General features: G+C 40.4%; 1 protein-coding gene across 1 annotated transcript in view; it reads left to right on the forward strand.

Annotated features, from left to right (window-relative positions):
• Positions 1–22,692, forward strand: part of Slc8a1 (solute carrier family 8 member A1) — a 473,024-nt gene that overhangs the window by 178,252 nt on the left and 272,080 nt on the right. The window contains 2 exon segments of the mRNA XM_037198015.1: positions 6,284–8,022; positions 8,025–8,112. Coding sequence (XP_037053910.1) covers positions 6,284–8,022; positions 8,025–8,112 — 1,827 coding nt within the window.

The raw sequence follows: 22,692 nt of genomic DNA on the forward strand, positions 1-22,692 counted from the left end.
CAGACTAGTATAAAGCATGTGTTATACTGTTTTTAAAATTTGTACAATGAGAATGACAACACAAACCTCCTTGCACTATTGACAGAAAGCTCAGGGAGATGAAGAAAAGGAAACTGGGAGTGTGTGTGTGTGTGCCTCTGTGTGTGTGTGTGTGTGTGTGTGTGTGTGTGTGTGTGTGTGTGTTGATGTTAAGCCAGTGGTTTCAGCCTTTATTGCTATCATTGACAAAAGTGTAGCTATGCCACCCTGACATGGGCTACACGGCCCAGGTGTAGTGACTCTGACGTCAGTCCCTACCGACCCTGGTGGAGCCTCGGATCATCAAACTGCCGTTTCTCTGAGCCCTTCTCTGTCGTCTGCTGGAACCCTTTCTTTCTTTCTCAGTATCTCCTTCCTTCCCACATGTTCACATTAGCATGCAGAGGTAACATATTTAGATATGATTTTTTTTCCCTTTTCTGGGACGTCTAGCCTGGTGGGTGTTGGCGGAGGTTTGATCATACGTTTTTTACTTATATTGAAAGGAGAGGGAATAGATGCATCCTTAAGTATGCTCACAGTGTCCAGCACCCTCAACAGAGCAGACTGAGTCAGCAAACCAGAGGTGGGATAGGAAAACCCCAAACCACCCTGTGGGTAGAGGAGAAGCCTGGGCCCCAAACTCTATCGGCTTGTCCAGCTTGGGATTCTTTGCCATGAGCCTGAACAGCTGATTTCCTCTCTTCTGGCTGACACTGGTGTTGGCTTTTCATCCTGCTGCTGACCTCTACATATTGAGTGCACATCCATTTCACACAGTGAATATTTTTAAGTGCAGGTGCCCAGGCCCAATTCCCAGATTCTGATACAGCATCAGAGATTCGATGAATCAGCACATGAGGATTGTTTTACTCAGCCGGTAAATATGTTCTGTGTGTCTTCTGTGCACCAATCGTGGCTCTAGGAACTGGGAAAGAATCGCTTCTTTCTTTGTGGTAGAGGCTCTTTACCTTGGCAGTAAAAAAGAAAAATAAGTAAATAAAAAGGAGAAACAAAAATCTCTGGTCCTATAAGGTTTAGGTCTATTGGAGTAAGATGACAATAAATAGAACCATTGAATAAATAATTCAGCATGTAAAAGTAGTAAGTGCTATGGACAGAAATAGAGAGAAGGACTAGTGGGTGGGACACATTACCTTTTCCAGAATGTCTTCATTTGCTTAAATCTTAAATCTCTCTTCCCTTTTTTTGGGACTGCATTGCCTAACTCACCCCAGTTGCTTCCTTTGCTGGGCAGTTTAAGTGGGTGTTTGCTGACATGAGACAGGATTCTGACTCTGGTTTTATTAGTTCAAAGAGAATGTCACGAGCCCCTCATCTGGCCTCTCACAGCCTGCCTCTTTCAAAAAACTTCCAGTTTATCCACTATCCATCAGCAGGGATGAAAAACCATTTGCTCTATTTGATAGGTGTGTGTGTGTGTGTGTGTGTGTGTGTGTGTGTGTGTGTTATGGTGGTGTTAATGCACAGGGGTGACTGGGGAGAGTGAGTCCTTTCCTGAAGTCTGGCTGTGGACTGAGGGACTGTGGAACCAGGTGCTGTACTTAGCATCCTAGATGAAATGGCAAGATCCAAAGAGCCTTCATCCTTTGCTGTCCTCTCTGTGTTTAGAGGAGCTCTGATATCCATGCATCAGCTGTAGATAAAGGTTTGCATTGGCTTTACCGTTGCCTTAGAAATAGATTAATTGCTTAGCTTTGAAGGGGTCAGTCAGCAAAGAACATGGAAGGGAATTCCAGGTGCCTAGGCAAGCAAGTCAAGGAGTTCCTTGGAGTAACACCAACTGCCAATCAACAGAATGTGATTAGGCCATCTAGTGAGCTGGGCCGGTGGGAATCCAGCATATTCCTTTCCTCTGAGTCAGGTACTCTTTGACAGTCAAAACTGGCTACAGGCTCCAAAGGAATAAGAACTCTGCTTATCTGTGTGGTAGAGGCTCTTTACCTTGGTAGTTTTGATGAGCATCCATTTGCTTGTGTTTCTGTTCCTTACACCTGTATCTCTTCCCCTTTTCTATCTGTGACTGGCTTACCTGTACCTGGCTGGCTTTTCACTGTCATCGGTCACTACCGTTCAGCTCTGTAACCTGTATGTGATACTGGCATTTTGTTTTAATTTAAAATAGGCGGTATATAGAAAATACTCCAGATAGTCTTCACATAATACTAAGAACAATTTTGGATGGTGTAATGGATGTTTCTGAGTGATCCTTGGCTATAGTTGATCTGAATCCATCATAATCAACCTACACTTGTGTTAGTATTCAGTAGACTGAGCAAGAATATAAGAAAGTCTGGAGGGAAACAAGATTTATATTTGCTTTTCTGTGGTCTTAGATTATCTACCTGTTCAATTTCTATGGAAGCATGTGTGTAAGGAGGATAAAATAGAAGTGTTAAATGATGAAGAAAAAGACCCTGGATGAAGGGAGACAATAGGTGCCAGAAAGGAACTGCCTCCTATATAACACCTATTCATATCCTAATGAGTATTTGCATTTGGTATTAATTTAATGGAGACAGACACTGAAGTCCAGAGAGTTCTTTCCAGCTGCATCACTGCCAATGAGTTACATCAGTGTTTTGTAGCTGCCGATGTCACAGATTATTGCAACTGTCCCCTTTTGGAAATCACTGTGATGTTTTTAGGTCACCTCCAAAGCCCTCACTGCCCCTCCTCTGTCTTTGCCGACACAGTTCATGATGATGGGTTCGCACAGCTCCACCTGCCTTTCTACATCCGTTAGCCTTCTGGCTAAGAACAGTGTCAGATATGGGCTACGGTAGGGATGGCGGGCAGAGCTTTTTGTTGGCGGACCTGAGATTGCCCTGACAGTGAACACAGGAAGTGGTTGCCAGGCAATTGCTTAAAGGCTCGGGCGTGCAGGGCAGCTGTCTCTAGGAACATGCCAGCTCTTGTGCTGCCCTTGATGCTTGTCTGCTTCAGTGTCTAATCCATAGGAGGAAAATCCAGGCTGCTGGGAACCTTCCAGGAGACTGATGCTAATTCAGTCCTCCTTACTTCTAAGGGGTTTTCTGCCGGGCTAGTTCAAGTAGAAATACAACTGTTGTCAACTAGTGCTTTATCTACTATCGAGGAGAAGATAATGATATTACTCTTTAAACCAGATCTGGGCTTAATCTTCATTCAGGAGTTCACTATGTATGACTTTCTCCAAGTACTAACCTGCCTATGCCTCAGTTAACCCACTCTGAAATAGAGTTATATTTTCCATGTGGAGTTAACCTGACTAAGCTTCATTTAGCCCATTTTAAACATAGAGCAATTGTCAGGGTACCAAAAAGTTCCAGAGGGGTGCCAGTTGCCGAGGTTGCCATGGAAACCTTAACACTGGGAGGGTATAACACAGAAGTGGCTTTTGTAACTATTATAAATAATTGATACATATAAATAACTTAGCATGATGTTTACAACAGTGTTTATATATGGAAAGCCTTAGTCTCAGGAAGTGGTCCATGAGTTGCTCCTGTGCTTTTAAAAAAATATGAAGCTCAGCAGGAAAAAATGGCTAGTCTGGGGCACAGAAAACAGTCTGTAATAGCTCAGAGATAAGCCAGTGTTGTCTTTTCAGCAAGCAGGAAAGACTACGTCCTGGATCTCAGAGAGATCAGATCTTAAAAGGTCTTCAGCAGACCCTAGGCATCTAGTCACTGACTACAGGGAAATAAGCAAGAGAAAACCAATAAGGAATTTTAAGGTGGCTGAGAATATCTTCTTTGCTTTGTAGAAGTTCATACTGACTGAAGCATGGATAGTGGAGTGCTAGATTTGACAGTAATTTGGAGAGGATCTATTTCCATTCCTATCAAGGCCAATACTTCCACACTCCAGAGTCCTATCTGTCTGATTGACTGCTTTCACCCTACTGGTATCTCTGTGGTTCTAGACACACTGAGCCAAGTATTGTTATTATTAGGACCTTTACCATTTGAAGTTGGCTGGAATCCTCCTCATGTAGGTATCTACAAGGCTTGATCTCTTTCTTCCCTTTGGACTTTGCGCAAATATTACCTCATCTTTGAGCACCTAATATAAAACCAGGCATGCCTTTTGTGTATACACATCAGTACACAAGCAGCCTGTTCTTAAATTAATTCTTCTCTACTCCACTATGACACATTTTTAATAGCCAGTGTTTGTTTTTTATTTCTTTTGTTACCTCTGCATTAGAAAATGAATGAATGAAGATGGAGATTCGTGTTGTAGTCTCTGGTGAATCCTCAGGACAGAAAGAAGAAGTGATTGTGAAATTCATATTAAACAAATGTTTGTGGCCTAAGTGGATCCACAAGTTGCAATTAGATCTTTCACTCCTCTTGCTAGCTGGTTGAATGTCACTTCATTGTAGGCCAAGATTCTCCAATCCACACAAGATCCGCAACGACTAAACAGATGGACAGACTGATTAGGAACTTTTGCGTGCTTTGAATATATATATATATATATATATATATATATATATATATATATATGAAAAAGGCTTATATATATCATATATATATGATCACATATATATCACACATATATCACACACACACACACACACACACACACATATATATATATATATATATATATATATATATATCAGCCTTTTATTTAAATTAGATGTCTGATGTCTTCTTTAGTGTGGAAGAAATGTTTTTAAAAAAGCCTCATCAATTACGAGTTTGAAGGGAATCCTTACTACGGTAGGATCCAAGTGGTCTGCTGCTAGCTACATGCTGGGCAAGGGATTCTCTTGGGCCTTGCTGTGGTTTTCTTCACCAGCCATCCATAACACACATGGGTCAGAGAGCATAGGCAAAAGTAGAGTGGCTCACAGCCAGATTGGAACAGTGAGGGTATCTGACTTTAAATTAAGTTTCCACAGGTGACATGGAGTTCTGGCTAGGACTTCTTTTCTATCCATGCTTTGTGAATGCCATAAGTGGTCCAGATGACTGTTAGACGATCTTCTCTTGTGTTTACCCCAAATCCCAGGCCCTGGAGGCAGAGATGATACAAAGTCTCAGCTGAGTTTTGCATGAGCCAGTGGGTGATTTTAGGACTGTGGTGGCCCAGCTGACAACTTCACTTTTACTGTTCTTTGTCTTGCTCAGTGACTTGTTGCCACCTCCTTAACTGCCAAGAGCTCTTCATCATATGTATACTTTGTGGCCACAGTTGTTATGCTATGTGAGCTAATTTAGGTGGAATCATTACTCCTGTGTTTTTGGGTTGTTTTTTTTTGGTCACTCGAACCCATTATAGAATGAATGTGTGTTTTGGAATGACCATGGAAAGTACGACATTGACACTGAGAAGGAACATTTCGTGGCTGATTCACAGCCTTCCAGGCTCTTCCACACAGCTCAGTCCAGGTCTGGTTATCTCTTGTTCCTGTTGCACAATGCCGGCTTCTTCCAAAGCAGGCTGTATATCCAGATGTGGAGAGCTGTGCTTGAAAAGCCATGTGATCATCTGACAATCTATCAAGAGATCCCACTTCCTGAAACTGAGGGGAACAGGTGCTCCAATGAAAGCAGGCTTGTAACAACTGTACCTAAAATGTAGGGATACTGCATTTTCAGCGGAATATTTTCCCTCGCAAGAACAAATACTTCTGAGTTTTGATTGCCAGCAAGCTTGAAGATTTCTCTGTTTCCAAGGAAGCTTGGAGCAGTGGGATGTGATTTTACAAAACACAATAAAGGTGTACTCCAAAATTTAAGATAATCAACGTGCCTTGTAGTCAGAAGATTTTTTTTCAGAATCTGAGTTTCAAGATGTGAATCTTAATAAGGTGATTTTGTCAATGAAATAGTTTCCAAAGATAATGTACTAACTCAAATGTAAAAGAAAATCCACTTGAGCAACAAGGAAGAAATTACTTAATGCTTCAAAAGTTTTGCTTTTGGTTTATTGTTGGCTGTTAGTGTGCACCAGTGTGTGCTCAATAGAGCTACACTGTAATGGGACTTGTCATTTCCAGGAAGTTAATTGTGTGTTTTGCTTGGTAAATGGGACTATACGTAGAAAATCCACAAACAGAGAGATGGAACTGTAAATTTTACAGAAGATTGTTTAGTCATTGGTGGATTCTTAGAATAATGATTCCCCAGAGATTTTGTGATGGCCAAACAGATACTAATACAAACAAGTTATTAATGATGATTAGGTACTAATGATGTGATTTCTTTTCTTCCCCCTCCTACCCCCCCCCTTTTTTTTTTACTGTTAGGTTGGAACATTTGGAAGTCACATTGTACAACATGCTGCGATTACATCTCTCGCCGACTGTTTCAATGGGCTTTCGTTTGGTAGCTATGGTGGCTCTTGTGTTTTCCCATGTTGACCGTATAACTGCGGAGACAGAATCGGAAACAGGAGGAAATGACACCACTGAATGTACTGGCTCCTATTACTGTAAGAAAGGGGTGATTCTTCCCATTTGGGAACCCCAAGACCCATCTTTTGGGGATAAAATTGCTAGAGCCACTGTGTATTTTGTGGCCATGGTCTACATGTTTCTCGGAGTTTCTATCATTGCCGACCGATTCATGTCCTCTATAGAAGTCATCACATCTCAAGAAAAGGAAATAACCATAAAGAAACCCAATGGAGAGACCTCCAAGACTACGGTAAGGATCTGGAATGAGACCGTGTCAAACCTGACCTTGATGGCCCTGGGATCTTCCGCTCCTGAGATTCTCCTGTCAGTCATTGAAGTTTGTGGCCATAACTTCACGGCAGGGGACCTTGGTCCCAGTACCATTGTGGGAAGTGCTGCCTTCAACATGTTCATCATCATTGCACTTTGTGTCTATGTGGTCCCCGATGGAGAGACAAGGAAGATTAAGCACTTGCGTGTGTTCTTTGTGACAGCAGCCTGGAGCATCTTCGCCTATACCTGGCTTTATATAATTCTGTCAGTCATCTCTCCTGGTGTTGTGGAGGTCTGGGAAGGGTTGCTTACGTTCTTCTTCTTTCCCATCTGTGTTGTGTTCGCTTGGGTAGCAGACAGGCGGCTTCTGTTTTACAAGTATGTCTACAAGCGGTATAGGGCCGGCAAGCAGAGGGGGATGATTATTGAACACGAGGGAGACAGACCAGCTTCCAAAACCGAAATTGAAATGGATGGGAAAGTGGTCAACTCTCACGTTGACAATTTCTTAGATGGTGCGCTGGTTCTGGAAGTCGATGAGAGGGACCAAGATGATGAGGAAGCGAGGCGTGAGATGGCGAGGATTCTGAAGGAGCTTAAGCAGAAGCATCCAGAAAAAGAAATTGAGCAGTTAATAGAATTAGCCAACTATCAAGTCCTAAGTCAGCAGCAAAAAAGCCGAGCTTTTTACCGGATTCAAGCTACGCGCCTGATGACTGGAGCCGGCAACATTTTGAAGAGGCATGCAGCTGACCAAGCAAGGAAGGCTGTCAGCATGCATGAGGTCAACCCAGAAGGGTCTGAAAATGACCCAGTCAGCAAGGTCTTCTTTGAACAAGGGACATACCAATGTCTAGAGAACTGTGGCACCGTGGCTCTCACCATTATCCGTAGAGGGGGCGACTTGACCAACACTGTGTTAGTCGACTTCAGAACGGAAGATGGTACCGCCAATGCTGGGTCTGACTATGAATTCACCGAAGGGACTGTGGTCTTCAAACCTGGGGAGACCCAGAAGGAGATCAGGGTCGGCATCATTGATGACGACATCTTTGAAGAGGACGAAAACTTCCTTGTGCATCTGAGCAACGTCAGAGTCTCTTCTGAGGCTTCAGAAGACGGCATCCTGGAAGCCAATCACATTTCTTCCCTTGCCTGTCTTGGGTCACCCTGCACGGCAACTGTGACCATTTTTGATGATGACCATGCAGGCATCTTTACGTTTGAGGAGCCAGTGACTCATGTGAGTGAGAGCATCGGCATCATGGAGGTGAAGGTTTTGAGAACATCTGGAGCACGAGGAAATGTTATCGTCCCTATAAAACCATTGAAGGGACGGCCCGAGGGGGAGGAGAGGACTTTGAGGACACCTGTGGAGAGCTCGAATTCCAGAACGATGAAATTGTGTAAGTTACTTATGTGTGTGTGTGTGTATGTATGTGTAAATAGTTTTATGCATGTGAACATCCATTGTTTTAACAAATGGAATTCAAGAAACCACAGCTATTAAGTAATAGTACTTTCAAAATAACAGATCTCTCATAGGTGTTTCTTTTCAATATGCACAACACATAAGATCTTAATTTCATTTTCTTACTTTTGCCCTTTTACATACTTTGTATACACTGCAGAGCATGATAAAATATGTAACACAATCTAGTAGATTACTTGAGATGAGTTGAAAATTTTTATTCTGTTATGAATTCTGTAGAGGACATATGTGTATACATAGCACATAAATCTCGAGAACAGATGTTTAATACACCACAAAACTTGCTAACTCCATTGCTGTGTACAAATCTGGAAAAGACCAAAAATGAAACACCTCTGAGAATATCTCAGCTACCCGGGTTGACTGAATGTTTCTATAACTTTTATTCGATATTGTGTATGATAACGCATAGGTGTATGATATTGTAGGCTAATGTTGAATTATGACGTATGATCAGTCCTGCTTCTTCAAGGGGATTCCAATTTACTTATTTATTTCCCTCATCTGGCTTTATTTTATGTGATTATGCAAACCTTTTTACCCTAGTGATACGCAACAGAGACAGAAATAAGATTCCTACCAAGCGTTCTCCTAGATGAGGAGTGGGACAGAGATGAAGAAGTGAAAACGATTGACTCTTTCCTCTTCTTTATTAATGCTTTGCCTTGTCATGCTGCCTTGCAGTAACAATGAGTAGCCAATTATGAAATGATGGCTCTATCAAGAGCTGCTATTGAGGGAGCATGGTCTCCTGCCCAGTTTGGGAGACAGTTTTGTATTCAGCCCTCCAGAGTAAGCTGCAAAGAGGACAGGATTAAAAATGAAGGGAGGGAAGGACAAAAGAGAGGACATGGTAGCATCTACAGTACATCCAAGGACCTTATAATGAATAACAGTGTTGATTGAAACATTGGCAATTTAGGAAACTAAGGAAAGAAAAATATGTTCCCTGCAGTGAATTCTAAAACTGGTTCAAGTTTGGGCTACCAGCAGGTAACGTATTCAAACAGTGGGTGTGTATTCACCAAGAATGACATCCCTACTACAGAGTCTGCAAAAAAAGAAAGCAAAACTATGGGGATGGATAGAGGGGTTAGATTTCCCTGGTAGGGCTTTCTGGGGTCCTTAGGTTTCTTTGATGTTGTACAATAGAAATAAGTGGTCCTTGCATTCAATTAAATATTGAAATTAAAGAAATGAGGGGTTATGCTCCTCATCTTGTCGTGTCTGGAGGTGGATGGTGTTTGATTAGTATCTATTTGATGTTGCTAAGATTCTACCTCCTGAGATATATTTTATTGGTAAATGCATTTTATGGAAATAGACTGTGGTAGCAAATTGATATCTTATACCCTCAAGAAAAACCTCTTCCAGGGACTTGTATTGACTCTGATCATGTCTACATTAGCACACCTCTGTCTTATTTTCCCACTTGCTATTTCTCCCCCACTAAATTTTCTAATAGCTTCAGTTGTAGACAGCACTCGTAATCCCTGTAGGATTTTAATGAACTCCAAAGGTAACACTTAACTATGCCAAAGCTGGTGAGTGTTTTGTTCATTTGTTTGACACAAGATGCTTTCTCTTAAGGGAAAAGCATTAGGAGAAAGCTTCTTTCTTCATACTTTCTGGAGTTAAGCTTGCTCCACTGACCTTGGTCCCTGAAGTTTTTACCAAGCCATGGATAAGCAATCCTTGGTTTGGTGGCATAAGCAGAAGAAGGTCTCAAAAGTCCTGAGTGACAGTGATTTGATGGAATAATATTCTGCCAGGCATCACTGAAAACATTCATTCAGTTCAATTCAATTGATTTTATTCTTGCTAAGGTAGGACTGTGGCCACACTCCATCTTTACAAATTGATGTTTCCTTTGAAAGTATGTAAGAATTGGTGGAACTGGTGAACCTTCATAAGAATTGCTACCTTTGTGTGTGTGTGTGTGTATGTGTGTGTGTGTGTGTGTGTGTGTGTGTGTGTGTGTGTGTAGGACAGAGGCAAGCCATGGGTGTCATTCTTCAGAAGCATTCTATCTAGTTTTCTGAGACAGTCTTTCACTCATCTGTGGTTCACTGGTTAAGGAACTCTTAGACCAGTTGGATGGACAGCAAGCAAGTGCCCACAGATCCACCTGTCTCCACTTCCTAGGTGCTCTGTTCACAACTGCTCATCACACAGCTGAATTTTTACAGAGTGCTAAGAATCAGATTCAGGTTCTAAGGGGCCTGAATCTGATTCTTCTCTCTCTCTCTCTCTCTCTCTCTCTCTCTCTCTCTCTCTCTCTCTCTCTCTCTCTCTCTCTCTCTCTGCAGTCCCTCGATTTTATACATCAACCACTAGTGTATAAAATTCTTACTGGATTATATTATTTATAGTGAAAGGAGAAATGTTAAAAATGGAAAGGCATTTTTTTATAAGTAGAATGAAAGTATGGCCCTACATTCTAAGCATTTTAATCTTAAAAAGGTTTTAGCGTGACATTGAAGCATTTCATTGCTACCAGGAATTTGCAGGTGCTGAGTAGGCATGTTGGCTCCACACATCCCTTTGTGTGACTAAGACTTAGCCTCGAGCTAAGCACCAAGAACTTAAATGAAACATAGGAAATAAAAGCATTACTAAATATATGTAGCTGTGCTTGCTTCCCAGCGGTTTAGAAATACTAGTATTTTCTTGTCTTCTTTTTGTAATGGATCTCCTTTCCTTAGACGATGTTCTCCAAAGCTAGGTCCACATTCCAGATCCAGAGTAAAGGGACTTTCTCATCATGTCATGGAGTTGGATGTGTGCACTCAACCTAGGTTGTTGTTAAGGGTGAATTTCTCGCTTATGCAATTGTAAACCTGGTTTTGAGAGATGGCTTTCTTTTAAACCTACAGTACACAGACGGGGCTGTTGACACAAGGGAGTTTCATTGAGTACTTTGAAAAATGTTTTTTGTTTGTTTAATGCTGTGCACAAAGCCTGAATTTATTATTCTTTCCAAGGCACCATAGCAAAGCTTAGACTTAAAGGTTATCTAATTTCATGGGTCCATTAACCATGGTTGAAATAGGGTCCAAGCTCATCACGGGTAAAGACAGAGGCAGTATACTTTTATTGATTGTTTGATTTCTAGAACTAAAGAGATCTTAATCATCATCTGTTCCTTTTGAACATTGCTTTTCTATGGATAAAGGTTTTAAATGTAGATATGGAATGTGATAATAACAGCAATGGTGTTTTAGTTTAGTTATGTGGAACCACATCTACATAAGTGTAGAACAGTTCTGAGAACAAAATTCAGTCTAACATTATGTTGTTATCTCAACATTTAGTGGTTTTTATTGGAAATGCATCAACTTTGTGTGTGTGTGTGTGTGTGTGTGTGTGTGTGTGTATGTGTATCTCGGCGTGTGGGTGGGTGCATGTGGGTGCATCTGCATGTGTATGCATATGCTTGTGGAGGCCAGATGTTAATGTCGGTCTTCATGCACTCTGTTTTTTGAGACAGACTCTCTCACTGAACCTGGAGCTCATCAACTGGCCAGTCTGGCTGTGAAATGAGCTCCCAGAATTCTCTTGTCTGGCTTCCCAGGGCTGGAGTTGCAGATGTGCACCGCATTCCTTTTCTTTTTACATGCTGCTAGGGACCCAACCTTACGTCTTCATGCTTGTGTGGCAGACCTTCTGCCAACTGAGCCCTCTCCTCAACTCTAAGTACCAACATTTTTATTTGTAGTCAGAACACTTAGATCTCTCAATCCTTTGTCTTGCTTTTAAGTGTTGAAGATGGCATTTGAATATTTAATGGAATAATGTTTGTACCTAGTCATTCATATTCATATATAAATGACTTGAGTTGTTTCATATTGACCTTTTCTAAGATCAATTATATAGTTGGGTATAAATATTGATAAGTATTATTTGTTATTATAGTATCTGATAAAATGTATTATCAAGAAAACTCTTAAAACCATACTGTAGAAATCCACTTAAGGGATGTAATTAAAAGCACATGCTTCTGTATAAACTCAGTCAATGATAGTGTAAGCCCATGCCAAGCAATCTTAACTTTCAGTAGGGAATTCTGTCTAATGTTAATAGCTAATGAAAAAAATAAATTAAAAATGCACTGGTGTGATTTGTGGTCCAGAGATGATACCCACACATGTAAAATGCAGCTGATGATTATTCTCTAATGATGCTAGTTTAGTGGAAATAATTATAACAAAATACAATCTGGTCTTCCAAAATCTATTATTAGCTTAACTGTTCTGGGAAACGTTAAGGTTAATTAATTAATGTAGAGACAAATCAAATTTAATTACTTAGTGGTGGCCCAATAATAATACCATTTTGGAAGATAATTTAAGAGATTATGATTGTTTATCGTTTTATATTTATATATATATATATATATATATATATATATATAAATAAATAAAATGCTGAGCTGAGCAAACAAAAATGGTTGGAATATTTACTTAGTATATAGCTTGGCCAATCATTTTATGGGCACTTCTGAGACATAGTGTAATAAATGATAAGTTTATCCAGTTTAATTTATTATTAAATTTGATAAGTTTATCCAGTTTAATTTATTATTAAATTTTTAGATATTGTGTATAACATTATCAATTCTAAGTAATATTCATGACATTTTAGAAAATACAGTCCTCCAAAAATAAATCTTTACATACATTTTGAATACAGATTAGAAAATAAACATTAATATTATATAAGTTGTACATTATTCTTATTATTGTTTCTTCTACTTCCACTATTCTTACTATGATTGCATGTCAAGAAAGATAAAAAATTTGCTTTTAGTTATTTATATTGCCAATATTATTACCTTGCTGTATGGGATTCCATGAAGTATAAGCCTATATATATGAGATGCTGATTCAGTTTTGTGACTAAAAACAAGTAATACATTAAGACCTCCATATGCAGTAAGTCAGATAAAGCAAAGATATCAAGAAAACCTGATATGATCCGAACAGACCAACAGGTGTATGCCAGCAAATTGGAAGTGACAAAAAAAAATACTGCAATAGATATCTTTACACAGGAACAATTAACATGCACTGGCTTAAATCTGGCATGTTCTGAGTAATTTACTTTTAACAGAGTAATTTTGTCTCCTGCATTCAGACTATTAAAAGAATGGGCTAATTTATATGTGGTTATGTTTTTCATGGGTCATTTACTAATGTAATAAATTTGGATGGAATAATTTGAGCACCTTATTGAGTTTCTGCATTAGTGGATTAACCTCTCAGACTAGAATATTTATCCTTTTTAGAGCCAATCCCACATGTAAGCCTAAATTATAACTATACAAGATGCTGGTGTGAATATGTATGTTTTATGAATTTATAACTATTATAAAAATAGGATTTGGTCATAGGCAAAACATTTACGAATTATAATTTCATATTGCCAGGGGCTTAAGTTGATTACGTACAAAGAATTTCTTTACCATGTAACCAGATTGCTGTACATGGTGGTGTAATCTCATTTCCCCAGAATTAATTAGAGTCTGAGGTTATAATATAGTTATAGAAAGAAATTTTACCATAGAAAATGAGGACATTTCAGAGTTTAGACACATTAAATTGTTTCAGTTATGGGCTTCTCCCATAACCCAAGGCCTTTTCATAGGAGTCTTGTGTACTTCACAATTGTTATACATTTATCATGATAATGTTCCAATACCTATGAGACACTGAAGATGAAAAATTGAACCTCAAAGAGAGTAGAAATACTCCACAGTACTAAAAAATGATAGATTCAGGATTTGAACCCCTTTGAACCAAATCTAAGGCTTCACTTAAGTCCCCCTATAGGGTTCTCTATAGCTTCTAATGTAAATGTTCAAGATTTCCAGTGAAATGCCTTCAATGATTTATTGTTTATAAGGTAGTCTTGGTGTAGGTGCAATGTTGGTTTGTTTCCTTTTTATTGTACGAGATAGGGTTGACTTGTAGCTCAGGCTGGCTTTACATTGGTTATGTAGCCAGACCTGGCTTTGAACTCCCAATCTTCCTGACTCCACACCACACAGGTGCTTGAATTACAGTTGTGTGCCACCACACAAGGATAGGGCTGGTTTTGGTTGACTTTAATTTGGGAGGGCATTTACCCATGCTGCCCCTTAATCCTTGTGAAGGAAGTGACCTGGAGGGGGCAGCTCCTGGGATGGATGGATTGTCCTCATTTTGTTGCTGCGTCCTCATTAGCGGAGGACAACTGACTTCTGGTAATACTGTAAAGCCACGGGAACTGCAAACGTGTTGATGCAAAATATCCCCATCGTGTTGTGTTCTGTCATGGTTTCTGCATGGGGTTCACAGGCTGATGTAGGAAGACTGCTCGTCTGATACAAGATGCCATGAAGCTCTTATATCGCCTTGCAGTGGTAGCAGGGTCTTTGGGCCAGGCAGCATTAAGAAAGCAAAGGAAGGCATAAAAAACCAGCTGAGGGGTCCCAGGGAAAGATGCTGAGAGAATAGGTAGGACTTTGTCTGCTGACATCCCACAATGCCTCAGAGGAGAACTAGAGAAAGACCTGGGAGGGAGACAAGACATGAACAAGGGTAGAATTATAGGAAAGCTCCTTTACTTCTTCTCCTGGATGGACACACAGCCTACATAATACTCATCTGTTTGCAAAAGGTTGAGCCAGCCCTAAGGCCCTTTCTTTTCACGGGCCTATACTATGGAATGGGGCTAAATATGTGATGCCCTTTCATTTCCTGCCTTCTTCCTGAGCACTCAGGTCTCTAGATGATATTTTCTTTCCATCTCACAAAATCTCTGTTGGGTCAAATATGGCAGCAGGAATTGTGCTCTGTTGTGACAACTGAAGATATGGAGGCAAGGGACAAAGACAGGCCCAAAGCAGAATGTAGGTCGTTTGTTTTACAGATGTCAGAATGATTTCAGTATTGCTGTTAATTCAAATATCAATGAAGTAGCTGAGAATGTATTTTCCACACCGAATTTTCTGACTTTCTTTTCTTTCTCTTTTTCCTTCTTTCTTTCTCTTTTTCCTTCTTTCCTTCCTTCCTTCCTTCTTCCTTCCTTCTTCCTTCCTTCCTTCCTCCCTCCCTTTCTTTCTTTCTTTCTTTCTTTCTTTCTTTCTTTCTTTCTTTCTTTCTCTCTCTCTCTCTCTCTCTCTCTCTCTCTCTCTCTCTCTCTCTCTCTCTTTTTCTTTCTCTCTCTCTCCCTCTCTCTCCTCCTTTCTTTTGCTTGCTTTGCATGAGAGATCTGAGGTTCTCTCCTGAAGGGTAACTTTTAAAACTAAAGCCACCCATTCTCTCTCTCTCTCTCTCTCTCTCTCTCTCTCTCTCTCTCTCTCTCTCTCTCTGTGTGTGTGTAATTTCACATATGAGTATGCATTTAGATGCTGGATGTTGATGTCAAGTGTCTTCTCTCTCCACCTTATTTTTTGAGACAGAGTTCCTTTATGGAACCCAGAGCTCACCATTTCCATTATGCTAGCTCATCAGCTAACCCTGAGGATCCCCTGATCTCTGTACCCTTCAGTGATGGAGTTATAGGTGTGCACCACTATACTCAATGTTTTATGTGAGGGTTAGAGATCCAAAGCCAGGCTCCATGCTCGCAGAGCAGGCAGGTGCAAACTCAGCCATTTACCCAGTCTACAAATAGTATTTTTAAAGTGTTACAATTTCAGGATAGAAGATGGACTTGGGAGCATCCCTTTGGATTCCCTCCCAAAATTTAGCTCTACATTTGTTCTCGAATAACTTTGTTACTTTCAGCTACTTATGTTCGGATTTAGAAGCAGAAGTGACCATTGATCTTCTCTGGAATTCTTGAACGCATACCGAGTGAGTGATAGATTTTTTTTTGCTTGTTTGTTTGTTTGCTTATGCGTAGAATGAAGATAGTTGTGGTAATGCTGGTGGTAGAGATACTGATGAGGGAGAAGAAAGTGGCGATAGCAATGGCAGGTTTGGGTGTGTTGGTGGTGGTGATGTTTGGAATATGGTGGTGGTCGTGGTTGTTGTGACAGTTGGGGATATGTTGACGGCAGTGGCAGTTGTCGACATGGATTAGGGTAGATGTGGTCTTAGTGGAGATAGTGATGGTAGCGGCAGAGGTGGAGGTAAAAGCGGTGATGGTGTGGATATGGTACGAGTAGACGTCATATGATGGTAGTTGTGATTTTGCTTCTTTGATGGTAGCAGAAATGGCTGCAGAGGGTGTAGTATAGAGAGAGGTCGAGGAAATAGTTATGATGGTTATGGGTAGATGGTTTAAAGTGGTAGTGATGGTGACAGTGTTCCCCATCGATTGAGGACAAGGCATCATGCCATTTTGACTTAATTTTCATAATTGTTTTTACTAGATGCTGTCACTGTGCTTGTTGTATGAAAGAAGAAATTGAGATGCATGTGCTACTCTAATTCTCAAAGCGAGTATGACGGGAATGTAAAACTCATTTGCAGACTTGCCTGGCCCCAAAGCCTACACTGTCATTAGGGGCTCCTGTACCCAAATATAAGCCTATTTGTGACTGGGGTACTGTAGCCCTAACTGCAGCACATGTCTAAACAACTGAGGAGGAAGAAGCAGAAGTGACCGTTTATCTTCTCTGGAATTCTTGAACGCATACCAAGTGAGTGAGAGTACCACAGTCCCAATCTCCGTTAGCCTAGAAGAACAGTGATGGGCTGAGTTTAGAAAGAAAGAGGACACAGAAAAGACATCATTCCATGCACCTGCCCTGGCCAATTAATGTCTATTCTTAATTCTTTCCTCACAGTGTTCATTCCACCTTGCTCCTAATTTTAACAGGGAAACTTCATTATGAGTTTTTGTTTATGTTTTTTTTTTTTCTTTTACATTCCTTGCTCTGGCCCTGTAGCATTAGACTTCCTTATATGGCTAAGTACTGAATGTAGCTTTTCTCCACACTCAAAATAGTATTTTCTTTGCCTTCCTGTTTATAATATGGTATAAGGCTATGTAAGTTAATGAATGCAGAGAATTAATATAGGGGACACTTATTATCTTGTATTGTTGATGTTACCAAGAAGGAATACGGACCTGGAAGTAATTAACAGTAAAAATTATTGATAGAAAGCTTTCCTATGATAGATAATCCTCATGATGGTTCTTCTAATCCAAATTTAATTCCAAATTCCACAGAAAATTCAGTTTTTAAGCATATTTTTTATTTTATTTTATTTGAGACAGTCTTATGATGCAGCCCAGACTGGCCTCAAATACACAGTATTCCTTCCTCAGCCACTTGAGTGCTGGAACTACAGTCATATGGCACCACACCCAGCTTAGATACACTATGTAAATGCCAATTTCAAGTCACTTTGCTTTTAATTACATTCTCTCTAGGGGACAAGAACAAGGAAAAAAATTACTTAAACTCTAATGATGAGCAAATGACATCTTCCATATACTTCAATAAATTCACATATGTCTGCAAAACTGTTTTTAGATGAAATCGCTTTGTTTCCTTTGATGTTTTAATTTTGTGGGCAGATTACTAGTCTGTTTGGAGCAAGTCCATTGGTAGTATTCATAAACATAGTTAATTATAGCTTTTATAAAAAATCCACAATGGTTTCTCCTTCAACAAAAATATATTTTTCTTAAGCGCACACATTTTTTTTATTTAGAAATAAAAGAAGTAGAAGGTAAAATTATGCCATAATCATATACAGATTAATTCTTAGAGAGCAATGAACCACAACCAAGTCCCAACACGACAAGGACAACTTACTGCCTTGCACATCAGACACTGTGGCCGTAATTGGACACAACTGTTAAAATGGACTATTCCCTTTAAGGTGTATAACTGTGTGCCAGGGATTTATGTATCTCGAGGGCAGAGATGAGAGGAGGAAAGAGGAGGGGGTCAGAGGAGAGGAGGGGGTTGAGGGGAGAAGGGAGGCTAGGGAGGATGAAAGAGTTGGAAGGTTGAGAGACAATGTAATTAGGGAAAGAAGAGAAATGAAGGTGGGGTAGGGGCAGACTGACAGACAGACAGACAGAGACAGTATACAGCCCTGATTAGATTCCAGCTATTATTAAAATGAAGTCAATACTGGAATTAGTTCAGATTCCTGCTCCACCAAACAGCAGACAACATAAAAATAAGGAAACAGAAATGCAACTCGCTGCTGACTTGCTGAAAATACATAGAAATTTTGTCCTTGAAATCATGTAAGAGCCTGAGTCTGTTTGAGAAACCCTAAGTGGAATCTAGTGGAATCTAATAGGGCTGGGGCCCCATTCCTTCATCCCTTCTATCAACATGTTCTGTAAACACCTCGTCTGTGTCAAGTTCCTTGCAAGATGCTACAGAGCTGACTAAAGCTGAGTCCCTTCCATAAAGAACCTTGTGTCTAGGAGAGGAGATAAACAATATCCAACCACACAGCCCTCCGAGTGTGTAGTCATCCCTGATGCTCCAACTGTGCCCTGTGCCTTCCTCATCATGTCTGTCTCTCCTGGTGCCTCTGGATAAGGCTCTTGCCTTGGTGTTCAGGCTGAGAGCCAACGATGATGAGCTGTCCACTTCTGGCAGCTGGGCCCTGTGTGTGACTGCTCTTCCTTGGAAGAGAACCACACACTACTGCTCTTTCACTGTCCCTATCCCAGATGGCTCTTTCACAGTTTGGCTGCCCTCTCGGATAGAGACAAGAAGGGTAGCGATTGGTCACATTCAAATTGGATTCATGTCTCACGGTATAATGAACCAAGAGGAAAGTGAACTGGAGAAGTGTTCATCTTCCAGCATTGTTTCCTAAACCTGCGTGTTACCAGGGAAAGCAGAGGTGGTTCCCATCTGCGTCCTTTCTTTAAATGGCATCATTTTTCCAAGCAGAAACAAATGAAGCCACATTATAGGACTTTGAGAAGCTGGAGCATGGTGGCTTTGGGATCTTAGGCTCAGGGGGCCTAGCATCCTAGGAAACCATGGTCTACTACTGAAGGAGCCCAAGCAGATCCCAAATGAAAGACAGCAGATTAGGGGGAGAGTTCCTTGAGCTGTAATGTTGAAAAAGGGCGTAAGTGTGGGTGAGTTCTTGGATGGTGTAGGTTGGATAGTGGGATGTTAATATGATGTATTGATTAATGTGTTTATAATACTCATATCCATAGGTGTAAAGACCAATACAATGAGTATCAAGACTATGTATTTACCCAGAAATATATACAGCTGAAACATTTGGAGAAATAGTAATGAATACTTGAAATGTATTCTGTAGGTCTGGGCACTTTCAAGGAGAGAACTTTCTTAATGGTCGCTGTAATTTGTAATTTCTTAACTCAAACTTTTTTGTTTTTGTTTTTCCAAGACATAGTTTCTCTGTGTAGCCCTGGCTGTCCTGGTACTAGCTCTATAGACCAGGCTGGCCTGGAACTCACAGAGATCCTCCTGCCTCTGCCTCCTGAGTGCTGGGATTCATGGTTTGAACCACCACCATCCAGCAACTTTTAGTTGAACTCTTTTAGTCCATGAATAATCAGAGATTGTTTCTTATATATGAAGCTGTTAAAGTGGGTCTGTATCTTTGTACCTAAAGTTAAGTTTCCCAGTCTACTGAATTTTATTGGTCCATTCTGCTTACCATATATACAGATATAGTTATATCTACGCATATGCATATACCATATACATACATATTCCAGCCAAGCTGTCAGTGGGCTTCTTTATATTTTGTCATCTATGGGATGAGGATAGGCATCCCTGTTTCAAATAAATTCCTCTATCTAGTACCTGCTGTATAGCAAGTAATGTTAGATGTAATTATTGCCTTGAGCTCTTTTCCAGACAGTTGTTTACAGAGGTCTAATCTTTAGGCAGAGATGGCATTATAAAACCATTATCCATGCATATTAAATATTTTTAAAAAAAGGCTATTGGGAAGTAGGCAAAGGGTGTTTATCTTTTGACTTTCCTTTTCCTAAAACATAACACTTTGAAATTAGTGAATTTTATATTTATTTTTATATTTATATTTATATTTGTGCATATGTGCATGCATGCATGCATGCAGGTATGCGTACGTGTGTGTGTGTGTGTGTGTGTGTGTGTGTGTGTGTGTGTGTGTGTGTGTGCATTTGAATGTACTTATGCTCAGGGTAGAATTTCTTGAACTTATAACTGTCTGTTAGCCTGGCAAAAACAGTAACTCCAGAGATAGTTGACAGTTATAACAAGATGCTGCCCTAACAGATGCCCTACAATGAGCTCACCATTCTGATAAAGGAGGTGAGTAAAGCAGGATGGATATTATGTGTAGACCAGGGAGCTTGGGCCACTTGAAATTGGGAAAGGACAGAGATGAACCTTTTCTGCTAGCAACCCTTGGCTGGCTACAAGGTCTCTAATCTCCATTTCATTTTCACACCAACCCTTTGGGGAATTAGCAGTCCTATTTCAGGGCAGGGTAGTGTTGCAGTGATTAATGTCTAGTAGTACCCCAACAGGTGACTCCTGAAGAGGGAGCAGAGAAAGATGGAAGCAACAAAGACTTTTACACAAGGGAATTAAGTAGGTTCAAAGAATTAAATAGTGGCCCCAATGGCCCAAGACAGACTTGACGCTGCCCGCCAGTGGCATTAGTGACCTGCCATACACCTTCAGCATGCCCACAGATGCTAACACCTGGCTAAGCTTGTCTTTATCCCTCCACCAACTCTGATCCTTGCAACTTTCTATGTTTTGATCTATTAGTATGTTCAGGGAAACAAGACAAACAAACAAAATAGTACCTTCCTGCGGGTGGCCTGTTCGGTGCCTAATTTAGAAACTTCAAGACTAGCATGTTCTTTTCCTTCTGCTTCAAACTTAGTGGAAGAAAAAAAAAAGGAAACGATCACAGCATAAAGTGATAAATCCTCATTATCATGAGTGTTGTGAGAATTCAGGCACCCTAGCCCCCAAACACTAATATGCTGTCTTCTCCCCTTTTCCTGTGTGTGTATGTTGAAAAAATACTACCTTAAAGCCACATGTGGTGGGACATGCCCTTTCAGAGAGCAGGGATTGCTTGAGAGTTGGGGATATCTTGGCCTACATAGGAAGTTCCAGGCCAGCCTGAGCTCCAGAGTGAGACCCTGTCTCTAAACACTACCTTCCCACCTTTAATTTCTTCAGCACACCTGATCCTATTTCTGAATGAGGAACTAATGAAACTCAATCCAGTCGGAATTCCCAGTGCTGTGTGGGCTATCCCAGTGCTGTGTGGGCTATCCCACTTTCCTGCTGTTCTTACTCTTTCATGCTGTGGAAATCTGCTGTGTAGAAGACCGCAAAACCCAAGCCAGAAAGCCTCCTTTTTGTATAATCATCAGAAGACATGCAAAAATTAATAAATTAAGACATTTTAAAGTTTTGGTTTGTTGACACCACTCTAACTTGGCCTAATAAGTTCATAAGATTTTTTTCTTCCTCTTTTCTCTTTTTAATTTGGAGCCTTTCAGTCATGAGAAAATTCATGTGTTTAAGATGCTAGTTTTTTTGTGTGACTTTTCTCCCAGCTAAGAGGTTCATAGTAATTTTTTTTTTTTTAAGTGAAGAACATAATCCAGGAAACAGGGTGGAATACAGAAGTCAATAGACGTTCTGGGGTCTGAAGTTGCCCAAGCCAACTGGACTTTTCAGAGCAGTTGCTGATGGCGGCTTTTCAAGTCACTGTCCCCATTGCTCTGGCCAAGTCATTCTCTCCCTTGGTAGCTTAGTTTCCCCCAGGAAAACAAAGGCGTTAAGTGCTCTGTGGATCTTCTGTGATCTCTAGGTCTACCTCCATCTCAACATCACCATCATGGGAGAAAGAGGAGGGTGGAGAGAAGGAGAGAACAGAGCAGCAAATAAAATGGATAGTCAAGTAGGAGAAAACTTGACTTGTAATTTTAACAATTAAATTACCCTTTGTCATAACGATGTACAATGCTTAATTTATATAAAAAAAATAAGCCATTAATGGAGTAAAAGCCAAAACCAGAGACTCTTAAATACCCCTTTCTTAGTTAATTTCAGCAAGCATGTAATTGAAAAATTATCTGTGACCCCAGCATGCTATTCAGCAAAATTTTCCAAAACACTTTTCAATATTCCATGTAAATTAGCATTCCCGTTGGTGTGTTTAATGTGCCTATATATTTCTAAATTGGATCACTTTGAAACACACAAGGGGCACTATCAGTAATTATGAAGTTACAACAATACAGGAATATATACACAGTCACTCTACGGCTGGCAGTCTTAGAAAGTTAGAAACCACCTTTCATCTGGAGACATGTATAATCGGGAGGTCCACCGTCGTCAGAAATTGAAGGCGGTCTATTTGAGGTTTCTCTCCGCCAGCTTTTCCCACCCACATCCTGTTTTTTGTCAAGTGAACCTCTTGAGAAATGCGTTACTAGAACCTGGTAGTGAACATGTGTGCTAGAATAAAGATGGACACAGCAGCTTAATTAGATGGAGCAGAATGGAAGAGCGATCCAT

Source organism: Peromyscus leucopus, chromosome 22 (assembly GCF_004664715.2).
Source record: "Peromyscus leucopus breed LL Stock chromosome 22, UCI_PerLeu_2.1, whole genome shotgun sequence".
Lineage (NCBI taxonomy): Eukaryota > Metazoa > Chordata > Mammalia > Rodentia > Cricetidae > Peromyscus > Peromyscus leucopus.